The 23,834-nt window shown below is 60.6% G+C and overlaps 1 protein-coding gene across 1 annotated transcript; it reads left to right on the forward strand.

Moving 5' to 3' along the window:
* Window positions 1–1,252: 1,252 nt before the first annotated feature.
* Window positions 1,253–5,871, forward strand: LOC117647461 (phosphoinositide 3-kinase adapter protein 1). The gene is made up of 13 exons (XM_034389205.1): window positions 1,253–1,334; window positions 1,711–1,885; window positions 1,957–2,192; window positions 2,279–2,605; window positions 2,675–2,826; window positions 2,914–3,046; window positions 3,131–3,321; window positions 3,396–3,480; window positions 3,570–3,635; window positions 3,808–4,232; window positions 4,526–4,700; window positions 4,783–4,902; window positions 4,975–5,871. The coding sequence occupies exons 1-13, from the start codon at window positions 1,298–1,300 to the stop codon at window positions 5,388–5,390; spliced, it is 2,538 nt and encodes an 845-aa protein (XP_034245096.1). The 5' UTR covers window positions 1,253–1,297; the 3' UTR covers window positions 5,391–5,871.
* The last annotated feature ends 17,963 nt before the right edge of the window (window positions 5,872–23,834 follow it).

Below are 23,834 nucleotides of genomic sequence, written 5' to 3' on the forward strand. Positions count from 1 at the left end.
CAGCAGTACAGTTACACTGTACAGGCAGCACAATGTTGTTCTTCGAGGGGCCGGGCTGCGAGCGGCGAGGACGCGCCCTGCTGGGGCCCCACGCCACAACAGCAGCAGGAAGTGTATACGGACGTGAGGAGAGTGCCGTTTGCGTTCCTTCCTCTCGGTACCCCTCGCCCTCCCCCTCCCGCTGACCGCTCCCCCTCTCCGCTTTGATTTTGGGGGCATCCTTAAAGTACGTCCCCAACCCTTCCGGACTAAATGTTTTTGTGTGTTTCAGACAACCCTTCCTACTTCGATGTTGGCGCCGCGGCCTCAGCGGACCAGGCGGGAAGACCCACCCCGGAGCCGCCGCCGCCGCCGCCCCCCGCCGCCCCTGCCGCCGCCGCTGCCCCCGCGCCGCCCACCAAGCCCCTGCTGCCCCTTCTGAAGCGCAGACAGCGCGGTGCCATGACAACCGTCGCCGGCCAGAGAGCAGTCTCGCAAGGTAGACAGAGAAAGATGGAGAGAGAGGGGAAAATAAGGGAGAAAACGGGTCGATATGGCGGGGTAATTGGAATCTGGAGCTTCCTGGAAGCAGCTGGAACGTTCTAGTGGCGAAAAGCACGGCGCGATGCGAATATTGCCGCCGAGCGCGGAGAGAGAGGGAGCAACCCCTGTAGTGCTCGCCTCTCCCGCCGGCGTCCCCAACCCACCCCGCCACGACCTACATCCTAAGCACTGGCTCTGTCTTTCCTTTGTTCGAAGTCCGGCCTGGGGAAGGCCCCGCGTGTGTTATTTCATTGCATGGCTTCAGTTTCGCCCGAGGGATGACACGAGTCACTGTTAGTAATCGAAATAAAGGATGGAGTAGAGCATATGACCGTAGCGGGGACAATACTGTCTGCATTGGACAGCCATGGCCAGAATGACGTTCACTGTGTTGGACTCTCCCCCTGCCTGGCACAAGCGTCCCTGAAACTTTTCATTTTTTCCAGGCGCCGCCACGACGCGCCGCCTGGGCTTCCGGTGGCTGCTGCGGTCCATGTCCGGGAGCAGCACGTCGCTGCAGCAGATTGCCCTGGGGCAGCCGCGGCCCGGCGACGTGGCACCGCCCTCGCCCACCAGCGACGCCCTGGCCGCCATGGACGGGCCGCTCGCGTCCCCGGGGCCCGTCGTGTCGCCGGGCCGGCTGCGCGAGCACCGCGAGCACCGCGAGCACGCCGCCGGCACGGCGGGCACCATGCCGCGCGCCGCCCCCGGCTACTACAACGTGGAGGCCGCGGCCTCGGCCACGGCCCACCGCAGGCACTCCGTGGGCTCCGTCATGCACAGCGCCAGGCCCAGGACGGCCGCCAGCCATGGTGAGTACACCAGTACCGAGGGAAGACGAATCCTTTTTTTTTCGGCTCCGATCCGCGCGGCGCATCTGTGAGAGGCTGTTCCCACGCCGTTCGCCATCACACACACGCGCGCACACAGCACCGCCGCCAACACGTGTGCTCGGTTTTTGTGGTGCACCGCGCCGCCACTGGGTGAATCATCACTGGGTCAAGCTGCGCTTTGCTGCGCTTATGGCCCAGCGCGGCACCTGTTGCTGGAGTACCTGTTGGAGTGCGTCGCGGTGGAAGGGCCATGCACTGTACAGCACACGCTCGCAGGGCAGCGGGTCGAGACGGGTCAGCCCGCCCCCGCGGTCTCATCGACACCCGGTTCACGCGCTTGACACTGGCCTCGCAGGACTCTCGTCGACGGCTGCACCCAGCACGGCCAGCGCCACCTCCTCCACCCTGGCCGACGACATCGTGATGGTGTGGAGCGGCGGCGGCGGCACGTCGGCGGCGTCCTTGTGGATCACGTACTTGCAGTCCTGCTTCGTGGAGATCTGCCGCAAACGCGGGAGGCCGAGCTTCAGGTGAGGACAAAACGGTATTGCTATGCGGACCAGAGAGACACCCGATGCCCAACAATCGATTCGTTTTCCAGGACGTCCGACGTGAGCGTGGACGAGCTGGCCGGTGAGGGCGCGGTGGCCGAGCGCTGGAGGACGCGCCTGGAGCTGGCCAAGCTGGTGGTGCTGGTGGTGTGCCCCGTGATGCTGGCCCGCCTGTCGTCCAGCCTGGCCGCCCTGGCCGGCCCCATGGCGCGCCTGGACTCGGACCGCGCGCTCATCATGCTGCTGGGGGTGCACGAGTACGAGCTGCAGCCCGAGCACCGCGCAGGTGGGTGCGGCGCCGTCGCGAACACGCGGCCGTGGCTTCGCACGCTTCGCACACAGCAGCTTCTAAACCAAAGCGTTTGCTTGCAGTGCTTGGCGGCGACTGCCGCCGCATGGCGGTGCGCGACCAGGACGCCAGCTTCGTCGGCGAGTTCCTGGCCGTGGCCATGGACATCCTGGTGCGGGCGTGGCGGGCGCGCGCCGCCAAGGAGCGACGCTCGGCGGACGGCGGCGCCCTCTTCTCGCTCGCGCCCAAGAAGGTGAAGCAGGGCATGAACAAGGTGCTCGCCCTGCTCGTGTCGCCGCTGCAGCCGGGCGACGACGTCCACGTCGCCGTGCACAAGGGCGCGCCTTCCGAGGCCGTGGCGCTGCCCTCGCGCTCCAGGAACCCCTACACGCTGCAGTTCTCCATCCCAGGTACGTCCATACAAACCACCACCTTGCTGTCCAACTGTTTGACCGGTTCTGACCTCGCGACGCTTGCAGAGGACATGCTGGACGTGTCCGCCATGGTGAGCGTGACGGTGTCCGTCAACGGCCAGCCGCTGGGCACCCGGCAGCTCAAGTGCGAGAGCAGGCTGCGGGAGCTGGACCGCATCCTGCGCGCACGCGACAACCCCCTGCAGTACCTCTGCCAGGTAGATCAAACTTCTTTCGCGCCGTACGTGTTGCAATATTTTATTTCTTTCGGTTTTGACGCGAGTGTCGGCTGCTGTTGGGTTCAGACTCTGGGCTTCGGGCCTTCGGACCGAGACGCCTTGGACAACTCCCTCCTGTGCAGCTACCTCCGCAACGTGCCGCCGCACTTCAACCTGCTGCAGGACCCCGGCCCCGCGAGCAGGGCCGCCCCTTCCTACAGTGAGTGCGACGCGGCGCTTGGCGCTCTCTTACTACTCCCCAAAAATCATTTTTTTCCAAAACTCCTCTTCTGTTTTCCGCCAGGCTGCGAGCAGTACCCCACCCTGCTGCACTTCGCCGCGCACTTCGGCCTGGAGCGGCTGGCCATGGCGCTGCTGGAGGGCCCCGGCGGCGAGCAGGCCTGCTACGTCCGCAACTGCAACGACCTGACGCCCGCCGAGCTGGGCGAGCGCGCCGGCTACTCGCGCCTGGCGTGCGCGCTGCAGGGCTACATGGTGAGTCGCAGGCCTCGATAGAGGCTCTCGTTTTTAGCAAACGGCCGTTAGACTCATGACCCGTTCCCTTCCAGCAAATGTCCGAGCTGAGCAACGTGTACACCATCCTGCAGAACATGACGGACGCTGACGGCGGCGGCACCGCGTTCTCCAATGACGGTGAGAGCCCAACCCGCGCGGCAGGCGGTGCTAAGGCGGCGGTCTCCCCTGGACGAGGGGAATGATTTCGGCTGTGATTTTGTTGACAGAGTCCGGCAGTTACCTCAGCCCCCGGCCGGCCTCAGAGACCTACTCCGTGCCGCCGCCGCCCCTGCCCGCCCCCCAAGGCATCGCGCCGCCCCCGTTCCCCGCCCCCACGGCCGGCCACGCCGGCACGCCAGCCCCGGACCCGTACGTGGACATGAAAGGTATGCACGCTCGAGCTGCCGAGTTTATTTCACTCTGGAAATCAGGAAATCATTATATTGGTATCTCTTTCCCCGGCAGAGCTCACATCGTTGTATCAGAACATGCCCCGCCGATCCCAGTCCTCTTCGCCGACGGCGGAGGCCCCGGACGACGCCTACCTCTGTCCGGACGCCGTGTACCAGGACATTGACGAGAACCATGACGCGGCCGGCGCCCCGCCGTCCGAGTGCTGCTCGGTGGGCGCCGACGTGCCTGACGGCGTCCTCCGCCCGCGCCCCGGGTGGACCAGGGAGGGCTCCGCGCCCGTGGACGAACACCGCGCGCAACGCCGGCCGCGCCGCGGCTCGGACCCCTTGGCCGGGCGCGAGGAGCCCGTCGACGACGACCTGATGGACGTGATCCGGGACCTCAAGAGCAGCTCGTTCAGCCTCGGCGAGGTGGAGCACCTGGTGCACTCGTGGCGGGGAAGGAACGCGACGCACCAGTCGTTCCGCGACAAGCAGGTCAGTAGGACCGACGCACGAAGGTGGAGGCGGACAAAATTCTAGACGCGTTTTGAGATCCAGAGTCGCTAAAAAGGACTCGAACCGAGCGTGTGACCCCACCAATGGATTCCTCGTTCCGAGAGAAATCCATTGGTGGGGTCACACGTTCGGTTCAAGTCCCATTAGCGTCTCTGGAGCTCAAAACGCGTCTAGAATTTTGGTCGCCTCCACCGGTCTTCTGGCCCACTGTGCGACGCACGGTCTCGGTCGCGCGGGGAGGTGGTCTTGAAGGCCTTGCTTCTGTGCCGCAGGAACAACTGGCCCGTATGCGCGAGGAGCTGCAGCAAGTGGAGCACCGTCTGGGCGGCCAGGGCCAGGGCCAGACGCAGGGCGCGGCGGCCGCGGCCCGGCCGTCGCCGCTGGAGCGCATCAAGAGGGTCTTCACCAAGGCCCGGCACGGCAGGCACGCCGCGAGCAAGGACAAAGGTAAGCCTCCAGTGAAGGAGAAGCACTTGAAACGAAATGATTGCCTGTGCACTGATGAGCTTGCTGCGCTCGCAACTTGCAGGGACTCGCTCCGACCATCGCGGCGACAGCGCGCCGCCCGGGGCAGGATCGGGGACGGCGTTGACGGGGTCTCAAGCGCCCACCAGGCCCCCCAGCAGCCTCAGCAGACGGAGCTCCAGCAGTGCGTGTTCAAACTCATGCCCCTAGAGCCCTGTGGCCTGTTCAGCCGCTGACCCGGTATTCGTGTTCACAGGCAGCACGTGGTCCGGGAGGAGCAGCGACGCGGCCGAGCCCGCGCACCCCGTGCAGGTGGACGAGGTGTCGTGGCTGCACCCCGTCAGCCCCGCGTCCGCGGACAGCCACTACGTGCACTACGTGTCCCCCATGGGCATCCGGCCCGTGGCCGCCGCCCTGTCCTCGACGTCCTCGACGTCCTCGACGGGGACCCCGACCCCGACCCCGGTGTGCAGCGGGGGCAGCCGCGGCGGCGTGGACCGCGTGGACCGCGCGGACCGCCTCGACCTGGACCTCGCCGAGGACGGCTTCCCGCTGGACCCGTCCGGCTTCTCCAGCTACGTCAACGTGCACCTGCCCAGCTGGCCGCCGCCGGTGCCTGCCAAGGCCGGCCTCAAGGACACACTCCAGGACCTGCCCGAGGACGCCGTCTGAGTTTGCGCACGCAGTCCACGCGGCCGTGCATGTTTTTCGAGGGCGAAGCGACTCCAGAATTAGGATCACAACTAAACTGACCCCTGAGTTACTCATGAATTGCTACCAGGTGCATCAGTGATTAACTATATTGTCTCGGATGAACTCGTATATTGCCCATGATATCAGCTCATTTATTGGCCATGATTAACTCGTACATTGCCCATCATATATATTGGCCATGATCAGCTTGTACACTGCCCCAAATTGCAAATTTTTACCTGTGTTTTGCCAAAGTCGATTCCTCCTTGAATGTTTCTGCAGCTCTCTTTTTGTTTCCAATAATTTTCTTTTGACAATGGCAAAGATTTATATTTTCTTTGAGTAAATTTAACTGTGCACTCTTGCAGGTGTGAGAATACGTAATGAGTGCAGATTTAAGTTTTTCTGTGATGTAAAGGGTACTTTCAGTGATAAAAATTAAAGTCATTTTACATTTTTATTCGTTTTGTATTTTGTTTTTCTTCATTTTTGAGAACACCATTGAACCGCATAATATATGAGCGGTGACACACATAATAAGAAACTTTCCATTTTTCTTGGACCCAACCCTGATGAAAACAACACAACTATTCCATTTTTTTTACTGCTTAAACACAGCCTGATAATTAAACAGTGAGAGGGAGAGAGAGAGGGAGAGAGACACAGAGACAACCGCATAATATATGAGCGGTGATGTACAATGAGAAACTTTCCATTTTTCATGGACCCAACCCCGATAAAAACAGCACAACTCTTCCTTAAATTCAGTATTATGATACTGCTCAAACACAGCCTGATAATTACTCACAGAGAGAGAAAGAGACACAGAGAGCGAGAGGGAGAGAGAGAGACACACACAGATAAAAGTGGTTACAATATTGAGGGACTCTGACTCCAACAATTATCCCATGACCCGCCTGGCCAACGATGGTAGCTGAGTCTGACCGAATTTCAAACTGGTTACATAATCGGTATGATATAGTATATGTAGTAAGCAGTGGCGTGCGCAGGGGGGCGAGGGGTCAACCCTTTTGGGCACTAGATAGCCGCCGGGCAGGTAGACAAATGGCGGTGCATAACCCCTGTAAGATGGCAAAAAGCATGGCCTGATCCCCCTCCCCCATTTTCAAAATTTCTGCGCACGCCACTGATAGGCCAGCGTGGCGACAGCGCTCTTGTAGTTCTTCATCGTCGCCCGCCCGATTCCAGCACTTAGAAGCGCAGCTCTTCCTGGTCGTCGCCGTTGACCATAATCTCGCTCTCCAACTCGGGAGCGGGGGCCTCGACGTCGATGGCGACGCTGTCGTCAGCCTCGTGGTTCTTGGTGACGTCCGGGGACGGAGCGGCGGCGGCGTCCACGTCGGCAGCGTCCCCGCCAGCGGGCGGGGCGGGGCAGGTGCAGTCCTGGGCCTCGGCCTCGGCCTCGGTCGCCTCGGCGCCGGCCGGGAACGGCGGGTAGCGCTCGATGCCGCCGCAGTAGCGGCAGCAACGGAAGTAGGGGCGCAGCTCAGCTGCAGCAACAGCAACAGGCGCGGCGGGTCAGAGCGGGGAAGTCAAATCGCGTTCATTCGCAGCCACGGAACTGAATGAAAATTGACGGTTCCGTGACAAAATTTTGGAGCTACGACGAAGCACCGCTCCAGAAATTGTGAAATAATCGGGTCGTTGCCTCGCGGGCTTCCGACCGGCAAAACGACAAACACGTGGATGCACCGTTTGAAACTTACGCAGGGCCCCGCGCTTCTTGGAGCGAGCGTAGAACAGGATCATGGTGGCCGCGGTGGCGGGGATGAACAGGTAGCAGAAGTAGGGCGGCGGCGGTGTGGCCTTGACGGTCGCGTTCACCAGCAGCCCCCACACCGTGAGCAGGGCCAGCACGGCGGCCACCAGCGACTTGCGCGAGCAGAGGGCGCGCAGGTAGTGCCCCAGCCAGCAGCAGCAGCCGCGGGCTCGCCGGGCACGCGGCCGCACCGGCAGCAGGCCCACCATCACCATGGCGCCGTCAGAGATGGCCAGCACAGTCTCCTGCCCCTTGGATGGGTCGGGCAGGGTGATGTCACTGCAGAGGCAACACACTGTCAGGAAACGGTCCCAATGACACTCTGACCAGGACGACGACGACGGGACTTACCAGCAGGTGCACAGCAGAGTGGTCCTGCGGTGGCGGCGGTGGCGGTGTTGCTGGCGGTTGGCACCCTGGCCGTCCGGGCCGCCCGGGCCGCCCTGGCCGCCGTCCTGGCCGCCCTGGGCTTCCTGGCTGCGTTGGCCACCCAGGGCCTGCTCAGCTTGCGCATAGCGCTCTCGGAAGGCTCGATCCCAGTGATTGAGAAGCGCATGGTCCCTCGCGACGGCCCGCACCATGGCCTCGGCTTGGACATCCGGCGGGCCGTTCCCCCTGAATCTCTGCACGGCACGCTCCACGGCCGCCTCGTCGATGACCGCGTCAAGCCCGCTGATCACGGGGCGCACTTCAATGCCACCGTCACGGCCCCGGCGCGCCTCGAAGCCCGTCAAGGTGGCCACCGCCATGGTCCTGACGTCCGAACGCGCGCGGAGCTCCGGACACTCTGGACCGACAAGCCTGGGAGGCAGCCTGGGAGGCGTCGCGCCTGGGGCCTGGACCTCGCCAAGAGCCACAAGCCACCTTCCCGACCAGGTCAAGCGGCGGGGCGGCGGGACAGCGGGGTGCGGCGTGCCCGTGGGATGCGTGGGGTGGTCCCAGGGGTGGCGGCGGCAGCGGCGGCGCCAGGGGGGCAGGGGGTGGTCACGCGCGCGCCCTGGCACCGCGCATGCGTGTCTGGGCGGCCGCGGGCCACAGGCCACGACTCCGGCGGGCAGGCAACCCATGCTGCTCGCCTTGCACCGAGACCTTCGGGGCGCCGTGACGGCAGGCAACCCCTCCTACGTGGATCGAAGCACAGCTCGCCGTGACGGCAGGCAACCCCTCCTACGTGGATCGAAGCACAGCTCGCCGTGACGGCAGGCAACCCCTCCTACGGGGATCGAAGCACAGCTCGCCGTGACGGCAGGCAACCCCTCCTACGGGGATCGAAGCACAGCTCGCCGTGACGGCAGGCAACCCCTCCTACGGGGATCGAAGCACAGCTCGCCGTGACGGCAGGCAACCCCTCCTACGCGAGCCTAGGCTTGAGCTCGCCTCGCCGCCGTATCGTCGACGACGAGCAACCCTTCATGCACAATTTTAGAGTGCTTCGAACGCCGGACATCCCGGCAACCCATCCGACTGTGGGTGCACGGGAAAACGATTGAACATGAACATGACGGGCTAGAGCCGAAAGTGTCCAACCCGGCCGGAGCTTTTTCGCTGCAGCCAAGCGTTTAGCACCAGGTGTGGCGTTCGCCGTACGCACTAGCTGTCACCAAATACACGCTTCGACACAAACCACTATTCATCGTTGTTTTTGTCCAGTATTTCCATTCACCGCTCTTACTCCGGCCTCTCCCACGCAATTGGCGCAATTAGCAAATTGCGTGGCCTGCCCCCCAATCAATCCCACTGGCCCGTCAAAGCGTCCATAGCGCTCCGCGGCAACCGCGCTACAGGCGTGCAGTCGGCTGGCAGCCCGTGCGCTAACTTGTGCCCGCCCCGCCCCGGCCGCCCCACCCCACCCCGCCCCGCCCCGCCCGGGCCGCCCCGCCTCGCCGCGCCCCGCCGCGCCTCGCAGCAGGGACACTTCCACTTCCAGCCATGGTGAGCCGTGCGCTGCGCTGCTCGCCGCGGTGCGAGGCAAGTGGAAGTACTACACGGGCTGGACCAGCACGGACCAGCACGGACCAGCACGGACCGGCGACCAGGTCGGCCGGTGCCATTGTTCTCGTCAGGATCTCATTTGTATCTCCCTACGCGGCGCGGCGAGGCGCGGCGAGGCGCGGGGCGGTGCAGCGCGGGGCGCACCAAGCCTCATGACCCCACACTGCGTCTCGCGTCTGCGTCTCGCCGCGTCCCGCGCCGCGCCGTGTATTCAAATGCGGGAAGGAGAAAGAGATAGGGCCCTCGATTTGGGAGTCACTTCCGAAGCCGCAGCCCGCCAGCGCACAGTGGGCCAGAAGCCGGCGGAGGCGGCCAAAACTCTAGACACGTTTTGAGCTCCAGAGTCGCTAAATGGGACTCGAACCGAACGTGTGACCCCACCAATGGATTGCTCTCCGAACGGGGAATCCATTGGTGGGGTCACACGTCCGGTTCGAGTCCCATTTAGCGACTCTGGAGCTCAGAACGCGTCTAGAGTTTTGGCCGCCTCCACCGTCTTCTGGCCCACTGTGCAGCGGCTCCGTTCCACTCCGTTCCGAGCGGCGCCGTCCGTCTCTCTCGCACGCACGGCGCGTGGCGCGGCGGTGCGAGAGAGACACAAGGGCAGCGCTGGGGATCCGCCAGGGCAGAGACCACCACACCAGTGGAAGGTGGGACCGCGGTGGGACCGGCCGGCGCGCCACGCCACCACGCCACATGCTGGGTCGCTCTGTGACAACGACCAACGAGTACGGGGGCGGCGCGGCGGCGCGGCGGATGGCCGAGGGGCGTCGACTGGCGCAGCCTCGCCGGGCCGGCCGGCCGGGAGGTCTTACAGGTGTCACGGACTACGGACTACAGACTCCCACGCCAGGCTCCATCCAGGCTTCCATCAGTCGGGTTCATTCATTCGTGCATTCGTTCATTCGCCCAGCCGCTCATTGGGTCATAATTTATGCGTCGAGCCACCGATTCGTCCGACCCATTCGTTCATTCCTCCAGCCACTCGGGGTGCCGTGGCTGGCGCTTGCACAAGGGCGGGGGCGGCGCGGGGGCGGCGCGGGGGCGGCGCGGGGGCGGTGCGGGGCGCAAAGGGCCGCTTTTACGAGGCCGTGCACGCCGGGGGTTGGCCTGGTTCCGCCCCTCCGCCACCGTGGGGGTGGGGGTGCGGCCAACCAGGGGCGCTCCAGCGGCTGGAGGCGGACAGGGCCGCGCGAAGGGACTGGCTGGGCCTGGCCACATTCGCCTATCAGAGGGAGTCTGCCGCAGCGGCTGACATTATGAATGGATTCCAGCTTTTGGCGCGGGCCCCAATGCAAAGGCTTTTCTCGACTGGTACCAGTTTCAAGGGCGACCATACCCTGTGAACTAAACCATGAGAAAAACGGTAAAAATTAAAACAGAGGGGGGCAAAAGCATTGACGGACTGAGACACTGTCCTGAGTCCTGACGTCGTGATGAAGTCTTCGTCGTCAGCAGGTCCCTGGCGAGCGTGTTCCGGTGTGTTCCGGGGGTCAGACGGGGACGCCCTTGAATGAATTTACCCGAAAGTCCAACGGGGACGGCGCGGGGCAGCGCGGCCGAGGACGGCGGGCCTGCCTCCGCATTTGCATCACAGAGCTCCATATTTAAATCGACCGGTACCCGAATATGCTGCCCAGATGGTATCGCCCACCGCGGTCCTGCGACTGTTTCCTGACTGTGTCCTGCGGTTCCCTGAAGCCGGTGTGTCCCAGTGTGTGCCTCAGCAGGGCCTTAGTGTGTGGCCGGCGGTGGGGCGCTCACGCGCAGCCTGTTTGTACTTGTAAATCCTCGGACCTGCATCCCCAAATGATTGCATCAATCACACGGCCGGCCGACTGCACCGCCACACTGTCACCGCTGCGACTCGCTCCTCCATTCGGGTTTCGGGCTGATGATTTCGCCGGCCTTTCGTGCGACACTCGCTCTCGGCCTTTTGATGCCGAGCAGCCGGAGCGATTTGTCCACCTCCCCGTGACTCTCGCTATGCCATGTCGGCTGTGACACGGTGTCACTGACTCGGCCCGCACGCGCCGCACCCCGCCCCGCCCTGCCGCGCCCCGCCCCGCCCCGCCACGCCCCGCCACGCCCCGCCACGCCCCGCCCTGCCGCGCCCCGCCACGCCCCGCCCCGCCCTGCACCGACTGCACCCCTGCGCAGCAAACTTGTTCTAAGGTGCAAGCAGGTGGTATACTGTACAATGCCATGTCTGCTTCCGCGGCCCGGCCTGGCGTGGGCAGCATGACCTTTGGAGTGCGGGCGCGCGCGCGCACACACACACACACACACACACACACACACACACACGCACACACACACACACACTGCACCGCGCCGGGCCATTCGAAGGAATGCAAGCTTTACGAGTTGCGTGGCATTGCATTTGCAAAGTGCAAGGTGTGTGCGTGTGTGCGTGTGTGTGTGTGTGTGTCCTGACACTGGGTGACTGGTGGGTGTCACTTGGCGTCGGGTACCCCACGCGTACCCCTCGGGTACTCAGGTGGCCGCGGACAAGTCGTATTCCGGCACGTAAGGTCAGGGTAGATTTGGGGAGTGGCGACGACGTGGACGACGTGGACGTCGAGGGCGCGCCAAACGTCCTGGCTCGGTGCCCCGCTGTCGCTGGCTGTCGCTACACCAGCAGACCGATTCCGAGAGTCGTCGCTCTGTCTCCCTCGCACTTATGGGTCGTGCCGTATAGGTGCGAGGGAGACAGAGCGACGAAAAGGACTCTGGGAATGAGTCCGCGGCTCGGCCAGCTCGCCGCCGGGCTAACGGCGCACTTGTCCGCGGCGCGTGCAGCGCCACGCCCACGCTGCTGCACTGTAGTGCGCGGCACTGCGCGGCACTGCGCGGCACTGCGCGGCACTACGCGGCGGGGTGCGTGCGCCTTGGGATTGCTCGCCGCGGGCCTCGCGCCGCGCCTCCTCCAAGTCCCCCGTCGCGACGGCCGCCAGGCACTCGACGCGGTGTCCGCCGCGGCCACGGCGGCGACGCACAATGGGTCACAAGACCGGTGGAGGCGGACAAAACTCTGGACGCGTTTTGAGCTCCAGAGTCGCTAACTGGGCCTCGAACCGAACGTGTGACCCCACCAATGGATTCCTCGTTCGGAGAGCAATCCATTGGCGCGGGGTCACACGTGCGGTTCGAGGCCCATTTAGCGACTCTGGAGCTCAAAACGCGTCCAGAGTTTCGTCCGCCTCCACCGGTCTTCTGGCCCACTGTGCGACGCCACGCTCCACGCCGTTTCAGCGGGAAACGGACGCGAAACCACTCGCTACCCAGGACCCCAGCAGAACCAGGCAGGCCTGTGGCAGCCCAGTACCCGACCAGGCGCTCGGCACTCACTGCGCAGAATGGGATCCGGAAAACGGTTTACGATGCGCGCGCCGCGTGCCGTGCCGTGCAGTGCCCTGCCAGTCCTACGGCGCTCCGACCCACGCGCGACGCACGACACGGCCCAGCGTGTGTGTAAACAAACACTTTGCATAATAAGATTCAGAAACACAGAGTATGACCACTGGCCGCACATATGATGGGGAAGGTACCGACCGAGCGGATTCCCCCCCCCCCCCCCCCCCCCCCCGAGCCCTTCCCTACCGCACCATGCGCCAACTGCAGTACTACGGCTCCACTTGTAAACTGGACTGCTTCGGTAATGTGGTTGCCAGCAAGCCGTAATGACAACCGTTAAATCGCTTTCTTAGTGACTCGGACTCCAAATTGTTTCCAGGTTTTGGTGTTTTCTTTTTAGACGTGTCGCGCGCGGTGCGCCTTGTAACACACGGGGTGGACAGCAGCCACCTGATCGCCTGATGGATGCCACATTCAGCGATTCCTCCTTCAAGCGGCAGACCGAGAGTCGCTTTCGTCGCTGTCTCCCTCGCACCTGCACGGGGCGCCCCACGAGTGCGAGAGGGAAAGAGAGACAAAAACGACTCTCGGAATCACCAGTCTGCAGCGAGGGATTACTATCCTGAAATATGAATCCTGCTCACTCCTCCTACTCTCCGGTTTCGTCCAACTCCCTACTCGCGCGAAGGGTCACACTGTCCCCACCGTCCACGAAGGTCCGCACAGTTTAGGGCGTGCTGGGCGGGGCACTGTGGGGCACTGTGTGGCACTGCACTGTGGGATGTTCGGGCTAATTGCCCAGAGCGCTTTGCATACAGTCCCGGCGCACTGTAGCGCCCGACACACGCCGTCGTGTCGCGCGAAGAAGCGAGAAAGAGGAAGAACAAGGGGGGAGAGGGAGAGAGAGGGAGGGAGAGAGAGAGAGAGAGAGAGAGAGAGAGAGAGAGAGAGAGAGAGAGAGAGAGAGAGAGAGAGAGAGAGAGAGAGAGAGAGAGAGGCGACGCTAGTGCGGGCGTGCCTAACGCGTGATGCCACGCCATCGCCACGTGTTTTAATTACCAGCCAACTGTTACCTGATACCGTATGGCCGGTGGGGTCGGCGATGCACGGCGCTGCACCGAACCGGCAGCATCCCGCATGTGCCACTGCACCCTCACCTGGCCGGCCCCACAACCTGGCAGGGTGCGGGGCCGGTGCAGGGCACAGTGGCCCAGAAGACCGGTGAGGGCGGCCAAAACTCTAGACGCGTTTTGAGCTCCAGAGTCGCTAAATGGGACTCGAATCGAACGTGTGACCCCACCAATGGATTTCTCGTTCCGAGAGCAATCCATCGGTGGGGTCACACGTTCGATTCGAGTCCCAATGAGCGACTCTGGAGCTCAAAACGCGTCTAGAGTTTTGGCCGCCTCCACCGGTCTTCTGGCCCACTGTGCCGCGGACGGACCGCTGGACGGTAGGGAGGCAACCTGCGGACAAATGGCATCATGCCGCCGTTGTTAATGATTGATTTTAGACGGCGGGGCGCGCGGCACGATGCTGCCGGATGAGTTATAGGGCGGCCAGAGCGAGAGAGAGAGGGAGAGGGAGAGAGCGATAGAGTGAGAGAGAGAGAGAGAGAGAGAGAGAGGGACCGAGAAGGGGGGGGGGCACGGCGGGACCGGTGAGAGTTGATGACACACCGGAGGGGCGGGCAGCGCGAAATGGTAGTGCTCACCGCAGCGCTACCATGTTATCACTCTAAGAGGTTAGGGGGTGGTGGGTGGGTGCGCTGGTGCACTGTATGCCGGCTTGCCCCGGCTTGCTTGCCCCGGGGGTGTGTGCCCGCCTTTGGTCACGGCCGGGCCGCGCTGCCGCCCTGGCCGCCCAGCCGGCGCGCGCCGCCCGCAAGCTGCCCTCCCCCTCCCCCCCACCCCTATAAAGATCACCGGGGAGTGCCACGCGCGATAAATAATGGAGATGCATTTAACGAGAGGAGATGAACGGAGCGGCACTGGTACAGTGGTGCAGCTCACAGTGGGCCAGAAGACCGGCGCAGGCGGCCGAAACTCTAGACGCGTTTTGAGCTTCAGCGTCGCTGAACAGGACTCGAACCGAACGTGTGACCCCACCAATGGATTCCTCGTTCGGAGAGCAATCCATTGGTGGGGTCACACGTTCGGTTCGAGTCCCATTTAGCGACTCTGGAGCTCAAAACGCGTCTGGGATTTTGGCCGCCAGGGCCCACTGTGCAGCGCCCTGCTGCAGCCGACCTGGGAATGCCTCGCTTCCAGTGCACCTGGCCGACCTGGCCCGGAACAATGAGGCGCACTCGAAAACGTTTTTTTTTGTCCGCCTCACAGTGTAGGTGCGCTACCCTCCGCGGGGATGAGTCGAAATCAGGTGTCTGCGCGTGGAACGCGCGTATCGGACTGACCACGTGGGTTTGACAGGGGAAAGTTTCGGGATGAGCGTCGGAAAGGGGGGGGGGGCGATGCCGACAAAGCCCTTCGGTATGCCCCTCCGTGATGTATGGATAACGCACTTATATCCCTGTGCGAGACTTAACACCACTAGTAAGTAGTAATGCGTGCGGCTGTGTGCGTGCGTGCCTCTGCGTGTGTGTGTGTGTGTGTGTGTGAGTGTGTGTGAGTGTCTGTGGCAGTGTGCGTTGCTTTGCATACGGCGGCCGGAGTCCCGGGTGTGTTTTCAGTGAGCGTCCTTGGGGGCAATAAAGTCCTTACACTCGAATAAAACAATTATTTACCGTATTAGGAGGCGGCCACTGTTTTAGATTCAGTTTTCTCTCTCGCACTGTATATTCGTGTTGGGGCAACGAGGGACGGAGAAAACTCGGAGAGTCCGATCGCAATAGGGTAACAGCTGCAACGTTGCAACGTGGAAGGACGACGAGGCATTTGAAGAGTATTTTGTATGAAACTTTGGATGGTGACAACGATGGTTCATAGTGTAGGAGTGCTGCTTCCGAGGTTCGGGACGCTGCATCCTGGCGAGAAGTAACCACTGCATTGAATCGTGCGAAAAGGCTGAAGGGGGCGCAGGGTCGACCGTGTGTTTTGTCTCCCTGCGTGAGTGTGTGTGTGTGTGTGTGTGTGTGTGTGTGTGTGTGTGAGTGCCCAGAGGGATTACGCAAGAACGCAAACACGATTGCTTTGGTGCCATGCGACACACTCACACACACACACACACACACGATAGCAGGCTGCGTGGAGCCAAACCGTGAGTACACTGATTCCAACTGTCCTGGAGGCTGGCCGTGCTGGCCCTTGTCCACCAGCCCTCGAAACGGGCATTACGAAAAGGCACCCACCGAAAATAATTCAATAATAAATGAAATTAAAACCAACTAGATTAACATGGACACTCACCTCAACACAGTCACTTCTTCAACACGTCGCGTGGAACTACGAGATTGGCTGATATGAGGTTGATTCGTGTGATAACACATTATCGGCCACTAATCAGATTAAATGAAAGTCGCGACGCGAAATTAAGTACAGAACACTTCAACGGGACTGGACTCAAGAAAAAAGACGAATCACCGCAGGGAGAAGGTAGTCCTTTAAAGTCGAAAATATGTTCCAATGAGCACCTGATTCCACAAGAACGGTGAGTTGCCAGCATTTTAAAGCACGCTACGTAGTTTAAAAATTTTACACATTTTTTTTAAAAATGTTAGTTTTGTTTGCGAGCTGTGTCTTTTTGCGAGACGATACAGGGCAAGTGCCGGTCGCTGTTCTAGCGCTGCGTTAACGCCTGGCGCCACGGCACCCCCGCGGCGTGGCCTGGCGGGGCGTGGCGGGGCGTGGCGGGGCGTGGCGGGGCGTGGCGGGGCGTGGCGGGGCGGGGCGTGGCGGGGCGGGGCGTGGCGGGCCCTCGGGGCTCGGGGTGGGTACGGCTCTAATCGCAAATTGGAGCCAAGTCGCCGCGAGTGGCGTGGCGAAGAGTGCCCCCAGCAGCGCGGGCCTCCCCTCCCCTCCTCCCCTTCTCCTTCCCCCTCCCCTTCCCTTCCCCTCCTGTCGCACGGCTTCGCGACGCTCGTGCGGACGGGCCGGGACGGGCGCAGATGTTAACTCCAGGAAGAGCGTCAAAGAGAGAGACAGCGAGCGCGGCAGAGCGACAGAGACGGAGCGGTCGTGACGGGAGCCAGTGTCCAGGCCACCCATAACAGTCCCGCTACCATCGCCACCGAACGCCCCTCGCCCTGCCCTGCCTGCCCTGCCTGCCCCCGCTAGGCCCACTGTGAGGCGGCCGGGGCGGCCGGGCCCCGCGGGGTGCCGACAGAGGGGCCGGGGGGCCGGGGGGCCACTATCGCATCTTCGCCTCGCTCCTGCCAATCATTTTTCGCCACCAGCCAATATAGAGGCACAAAGGTGTGCACAACTAGGGAGATGAAAAGTAATTTTTTGTCCAACAAGTTTCAGGCAAAACAAATGAATTAAAACTTATAACGGTGGAATCTATAGTGACTACCATAAATCGAAGAGAAAGCGTTCGTTTTTCTTTTCTTCTGCTATTCGCTTGAAAAAAAAATTCGGGAAAACTCAGCAAAAACGGCACGTGCCACAACAGAAAATATTCAAACATTCTTTTCTGATGCGTTCCCGGCCGGGAGCGCGTATGCAAGGAAGTTGCCGCAAACTTTCATGCGCAGCTGTACGCTGCCAGGCATCCGACCAGAAAATCCGGAAAGTACAACTTTTGAATCAGAGTACAGCACCGCACTGGACAACGCGGCCACATCAAATTATTTCGGACGTCCTTGTTTTCGCACTGTGGCGCACTCTCCACACCAGGCGGCCGCGCGGTCCACTACTAAAAGTAATGCTAATCATCGTTTGCGCTGTGAGCCAACACGCGACACGCGCACGTAGCGCGGCAATACCGTGGACAGGCCGAGGCAGGGCCGTGTAGACAGTGTACCACAACCTTTAAGCAGAATAGCAAAACGGGGAAACGAACGACAAGTATACGCCCGCCTCGCCACGCCCTGCAGCCTTGGCACACACACACACACAGAGTACTTGTACACGCACACACTGGAGGATTATGCCATTAATACGCAACCCGCTGAGAGAGTAAAATGTCCCGGCCGTTGAGCGAAGCGGGGCTAGCGCCTTAGATAGTGTCGCGTCGGGGCCCCCGCGCCGCCCCACGGCCTGCCCCGCGGCCCCGCGGCAAGTACGAGCGGCGACGGTCGTTCTGGGTCAATTTCCCCGCGACAAAAGTTCGCGAACAGCGACACACACCCTTGATGACAACAACAACAACACCTCTTCCACCACCAGCAACAACAAGAACAAGAACGACATGCGGAGCACGATCTGCGGAGGCCGCGCGGTGTGCGATGGATCGCAAGTGTAGTAATGTTCCTTAATTATCACTCCGCGGTGCAGATTCTAATTTATCGTGCGTGTGTGTGTGTGTGGTGGCGCCGCGGCCAGAGTGCATTTACACGTTCACACACACACACACACACACACACACACACACTCTCTCTCTCTCTCTCACACACAGACACACTCAAGCTGGTGGCGCGAGGGAGCGCCGTGAGAGTAGGCAGGCCCGCCGCAACGCTGTGTCCGTCGGTTGCCTATCCGGCGCCCCTGCCGCGCTCATCCTGCTTCTCTCTCTCTCTCTCTCTCTCTCTCTCTGTCTGTCTGTCTGTCTCTCTCGAATGCAGCGCGTCAAAAATGTAGAGAAAATGCAAAAACTCTAGGAAATGACTCTTTTGTTTTTCGGCCGTGCCCGCAGCACGTGAAAGGCAAGGATACGTACCGCGGCCGTGGCGCCCGTTTACAGAATGTGCGGCCGGTGGAACTGTGCGCACAGCGCGCCGTGGCTCGCCGTGACCGTGGCTATTACTGAAAATGATTAGTTGTATTTCCAATCGGGCCGGGCGAGGCCGGGCGGGGCCGGGCAGGGCAGGGCCCCGTATGGGCCTGCATATGAGACTGGCCGGGCCCGCGGCTCGAGTCATGACTGTCTCTGTCGCACTCGCGCGGCGTCCCGTCGGTGCGCGAGAGAGACAGAGCGACAGGGCCGCGCCGCCATGCGCCTCGCTCCAGTGGCCGGATCTCCACTCGAAGGGAACTCGCGGGCGTGGGCTCCGTGGTCACGGCCGAGCGGACGGGACGGGCCTTTGGATAATTAGTCATTGCGCAGTATTACGCGTGCGATCGCCTTCGAGGAACGCCGCCCCGCCCCGCCCCGCCCCGCCCCGCCCCGCCCCGCCCCCCCCCGCCCCGCCCCGCCCGCCCGGTCGCGTTCCGCCCCGCGAGCGCGAAGGACCGCAGCAGTAAGTACAGTAGTACACTTTACTGTCCTCATGGGCGGGCGGTGTATAGTGGTTTCTTCAATAATCTCTTTCGTGGCCTACTGGGTCCTCGGCCCGTGACGCTGTGCCCTCCGTGCGGGTGGAGTGAGCGCCACAGCCGTCGAAGAGAGAGAGAGAGAGAACAACATACTGTTTATGTCAATTATGTTTTCTCCATAGAAAAAACTAATAAAAATAAATACGTGCCAAATTTGCTTTCAATTTCTGCTCTACTCACTGTTTCTCTAACATTTTTCCAGTTTATCTTTCATTTGTCTTTCACTTTCAAAAAATTTTGTTTCGCCATTTTTCCTTTTTCTGTTCCTCTCGCCGTCGTCCTTCTCTACCCATCCCTCCTCCCTTACCCTCCTCAGTCCCTTCCCTCCTTTTGGCCGCGGTCGTCTCTCACTAGAGCTCTGTATCCGGTCACGAACTGGTTGTACGCCGTGACACCTGTGCCGGGACGACGATGCCCCTCGACGTGCCGTCTCCCTCGCACCCCTACGCGACGCCCCATGAGAGAGAGAGAGGAGAGAGAGAGAGAGAGAGAGAGAGAGAGAGAGAGAGAGAGCGCTGTTCGGAATCGGTCTGTTTGGCGGTGCTGGCGGTGGAGGCCGGGGATGCTCATGTGTTGGCGTCACCGCTTTGCAGGTCATTGTCGCCGTCCTGGCGCAGTGGCGGGGAGAGAGAGAAAAAGAGAGAGAGAGAGAGGGACGGGAGGGAAAGGGGGGGGGGGGGTAAATCAGAACGGCAGAGTGCAGCAGCTCGAAGCGCGCCACGCGACGTTAGCGACCTCTGGCACCACCTCTCGGGCTTGCCACCTCCGGGCACCCACCTCCGGGTCGAAGAAAAATGTGTCGGGCGGCGGCGGCGTCGGGATTCGAACCCGCACACGTCGCGGCGCGGCGCGGCGCGGCCGGTGCCGGGGCACTTGGGTGTGCATCTTTACGACGGCGAAGGCGGCAGGTGTACAGTGTACGTACACACCATCAATAACGCGACCCATCTTCCCTCGGATTCATTCCCGTGCGAAATATGCTTTGGAAATTGGCGACCGCGCCGCAGAGGGGAGAGAGAGAGGGAGAGAGAGAGAGAGAGAGAGAGAGAGAGAGAGAGAGAGAGAGAGAGAGAGAGAGAGAGAGAGAGATGGCGGGGGGGCCTTGGTAGGGAAAAAGGGGGTGGGGGGTGATAAAATTTCATTATGTATCGAACAGCCATTCTTCGGGGGGCAAGCAGTAGCAGACTTACTGCGAGCTTTCTTTCTTCCATTGTGTGTGTTTGAGCCCGTAAGCCCGCGCGTGTTTAGGTGTGTGTGTGTGTGTGTGTGTGTGTGTGTGTGTGAGGAGCAAATGACGAATGTCGCACTTTGGCAAAGGAAGCAAACAGGAATAAAGTATCGATTTAAGAATCTGAATAAATTTCACTGTGGGACTGTGTGTGTGTGTGTCAGTGTGTTTGCGATCGGTCGCCCTCTGAGAGCGTGTGTCGGTGTGTGTTTGAGTGTGTGTCTGGGTTTGTGGAAGAGAGCGCGCGGCGCGTCTCGGCGCCGGTCGGGCACATTTCGCTCACTCGAGATACACAACAGTCCCGTCAAAAAGGCTGCGTGTTGATAGTGACTGTACCGGCGGGGCAGAAACGCGGCGAAATGGCACGCGGGTCTCGTCCGCGCGTCGGATTAATTCTTGACATATTTAGTGCGGCCGTCTCCACTCCCTGCCGCCCCGCCCCGCTCGCCGTGTGTAGTTTTAATTGAGCTCAGCGCTTTGTCCATGATGTATGGCTCCGAAAAGTCGCGCCCGAATACGAGCCGCCCGGGCCCCCCCATTTATTAGTTTTTTAAACGAGTCCAAACGGAGCAGCTACTTGAAACTGCTCAGATGCTCTTCGCTTCGCCGCTAAGGCCGTTCGGCTAAAATAAATCTCTTTCTTTTCTTTTCCGCTGCGCGGCAATAACATTAACCCTAGCGAAGTATTTTGAGCGAGTGTTAGGTGCTAACTATTTCGTTTTGCTTTGTAATAGCTTTAATTTATGAATACGTAGTAAAAAAAAACACTATTCTTTGCAAAGCCTACACTATAGTTTTTAACGTTTACTGAGGGTTGCTATGATAAAATTTAAAAATCTTGAAAACAAAAAGGAAAAAAAAAATGTTAGAAAATTCAGAACAATTTTTTTGAACGTCCCTGTGTTGTCTGGGCTGGTTGGTGTGGGTGGCGGCCCGTGGAGGGCGCCGACTGAGGTGAGGAAAAATACTCCGTTTGCTGCGAGGCTCCTTTGCTCCGTAGAGGTGTCAGTGCCCCCGAAGCAAGCACGCGAAGCAACGAACCGGCGACCACCCGGCGGCCTAAGCTGCCGTACGCCGCCACACAGTGGGCCAGAAGACCGGTGGAGGCGGTCAAAATCCCGAACGTGTTTTGAGCTCCCAGAGTCGCTGAATGTGACTCGAACCGAGCGTGTGACCCCACCAATGGATTGCTCTCCGAACGAGGAATCCAATGGCGGGGTCACATGTTCAGTTCGAGTCCCGTTTAGCGAATCTGGAGCTGAAAACGCGTCTGGAATTTTGGCCGCCTCCACCGGTCTTCCGGCCCACCGTGCGCCACCCGCTCGCCCGGCCCGGCCCGACCCGGATTCATTCGGGCGGTTCGGGTTCGAGTTCGGCTCCGCGATCGTGACCCGAACTCGTGCCACCAAAATATTGGGGTGTCATTGGGGACCAATAAAGTAGCCACGCAGGTTGCGTGGCGTGGCGCGCCGTGGCGTAAGGTGACTTGGTTCCGTCTTGGACGAGGGACTTTGCAGGGACATAACTCATGCGATGGACTCCCCCCCCTCCTCCCTCTCCGCGTCCACCGCGCCGAACCCCTCCGCGGGTTTCCGAACCGTTTCCGCTTATCTTATCGCCAGAGTGGGCCCACTCGCTCGGTTTGAACCTCCTCCCTTGTGTCCTTGCGATCGGATTCACCCGATGCAGGGCGATGCAAAAATGCAAGGCAAGGCTACGAAATCGGAATGCGGCCCGAATGTGTGGCGTGCCACATCTGACGCTCACTTTTTTTTTTTTGCTGAAGTTGCACCCTGGCGGCACTGGACGTACTTCCGGTGTGGCGCCATGACGCAAAGCAGCAGCCACACCTCACTTAGGTAAGTCCGCAACAATTAAGACAATGGAGAAAGCAGTAGTGTTTGGCTCGCAGCGCAGCACCACCGCGCTGCCCCCGAGTGACCATTGGCTGGACAACCCAGCCGGCCGGGTTCACTGTCGGCCGGCCAGCACGGCTTCTTGTCAAGGGGGAATAACTCCAGCCAAATCTGTGCACCGAAATTCATCAAACTTGTAAACTTTACTACCATTCAGTGAAATTCATCAGTGATTTTTAAAATTCATTGAAATTTTTCTCAGAATCTAGTAGTTTTTGCCTGATATTCATAAAAATTCAACTAAAATTCACTGAAATTCACAGTGATTTTCCCATGCTTCTTGTTTTACTGCGCTGAGGTTATGACGATGCCGACTTTGTCTTCGATTCCTTTAAAAAAATCCAACCACAGAAAAAGAATTTTTTTTAAAAGATTTTTTTTTTGGCGTGGTCTACGTAAAACTGCGCCGCCTCCGGCGAAATTCCGACCTGCCGCGCCGACAGTGTCGGCGACCTGTGCGCGCATCGCATTTTCGCGCGCCCTTTTGAGGCGGCGTCCTTGTGTGGTGCACTGTGTGCTGGTGCACTGTGTGCTGCTGCACTGTGAGGCAGTGTGTGTCGGGCGCTGCAAGCGCTGCAACAAGTAGCGAAAGAGGAGCCGACGACCACGCCTGAGAGGAAGCCCACAATGGCGGTCAGGTGGTGCGCCGCTTCAAAGTGACCGCCAAAGTGACCGCCTTTGTGGAGCCGAGCGCGCCGTTGTAATCCGCGCGCAAATCCCGAAGACGCAAAGGCAGCGCGCCGAAGCAGCCAAAGCTCTGCAAAGTGGCGCAACGGGCCAGGCCAGGCCCGCCGTCTCGCTTGGATGCAATTAATCCCGTAGTCTATTTTCCGGGGCGACGACGCCGCCAGTTAGTCTCGGCTCTCTCTCTCTCTCTCTCTCTCTCTCTCTCTCTCTCTCTCTCTCTCTCTCTCTCTCTCTCTCTCTCTCTCCGTTTCGAAAACAGCCTGCACAGGCTGGGGGCACAATAAGGTGGGACGCACAGGTTGGGACCCCGTGTTGTCTTTCCATTATTTCAAGCCAAAAAAGACGAAAAAAAGTACAAAAAAATTGGGTACTTGCTATTTTTGACAAAGGGACTCCTGAGTAGACAAATAAATGCCTAATTTCGGCGCAAGCGCCAAAGTAAACACAATCGTCTTCGCACCTGATTTCGCTGATCGTCAAATTTTCCAAAAATGTGCGAACCACATGATACAGCGGAAGTCTTGACGCAAACTGTACCGCACCTCGGCGTGTCGAGTACCCGCTTCTCCCGTTTCTGTCTAGCCGCAGCGCAGGTCTCAAATTCGAGCTGTTTATGCCAACCTGCTTGTCATTCTGACGCGGACTCTAATAACCTGCGCGCGGCTTTTGGCAGAAGTAACTTTGGTTGTTGTTTGAAGCCCCGCCAATGGGAGCGGCGGTATCGCTGGTGTTGTTGTTGTTGCTGGAAGCCCCTCCAGTACGCGTCACTCAAACACGGTTGGCCACGCGGTGCCGCGCCGCCGCGCCGCGCTACGCCCCTCAAGGCCTATTGGTGGTCACCGGGCGTGACGGCGCCGCGCTGCGATTGGCTGGCCGCCTCAGGCCGGCGTCGCCTGGCGTCGCTTGGCGCGGTCAGCGTCTTTTAGAGTCATTGTTTCATTATCTTGTTTATTGCCCTGGACTCTATGGTGCCTTTTTCCGGGGCACCGCCACCAATTTGGGAAGCAAAGATTCGCAAATAAGGTCGGGCACTCCAGGCCCTGCTACCTACTGGTACCGTCTTCAGACACAATAGGGTATTTTCCCTGGCCC

Source organism: Thrips palmi, unplaced genomic scaffold, assembly GCF_012932325.1.
Source record: "Thrips palmi isolate BJ-2018 unplaced genomic scaffold, TpBJ-2018v1 HiC_scaffold_2, whole genome shotgun sequence".
In the NCBI taxonomy this organism is placed as follows: Eukaryota; Metazoa; Arthropoda; class Insecta; order Thysanoptera; family Thripidae; genus Thrips; species Thrips palmi.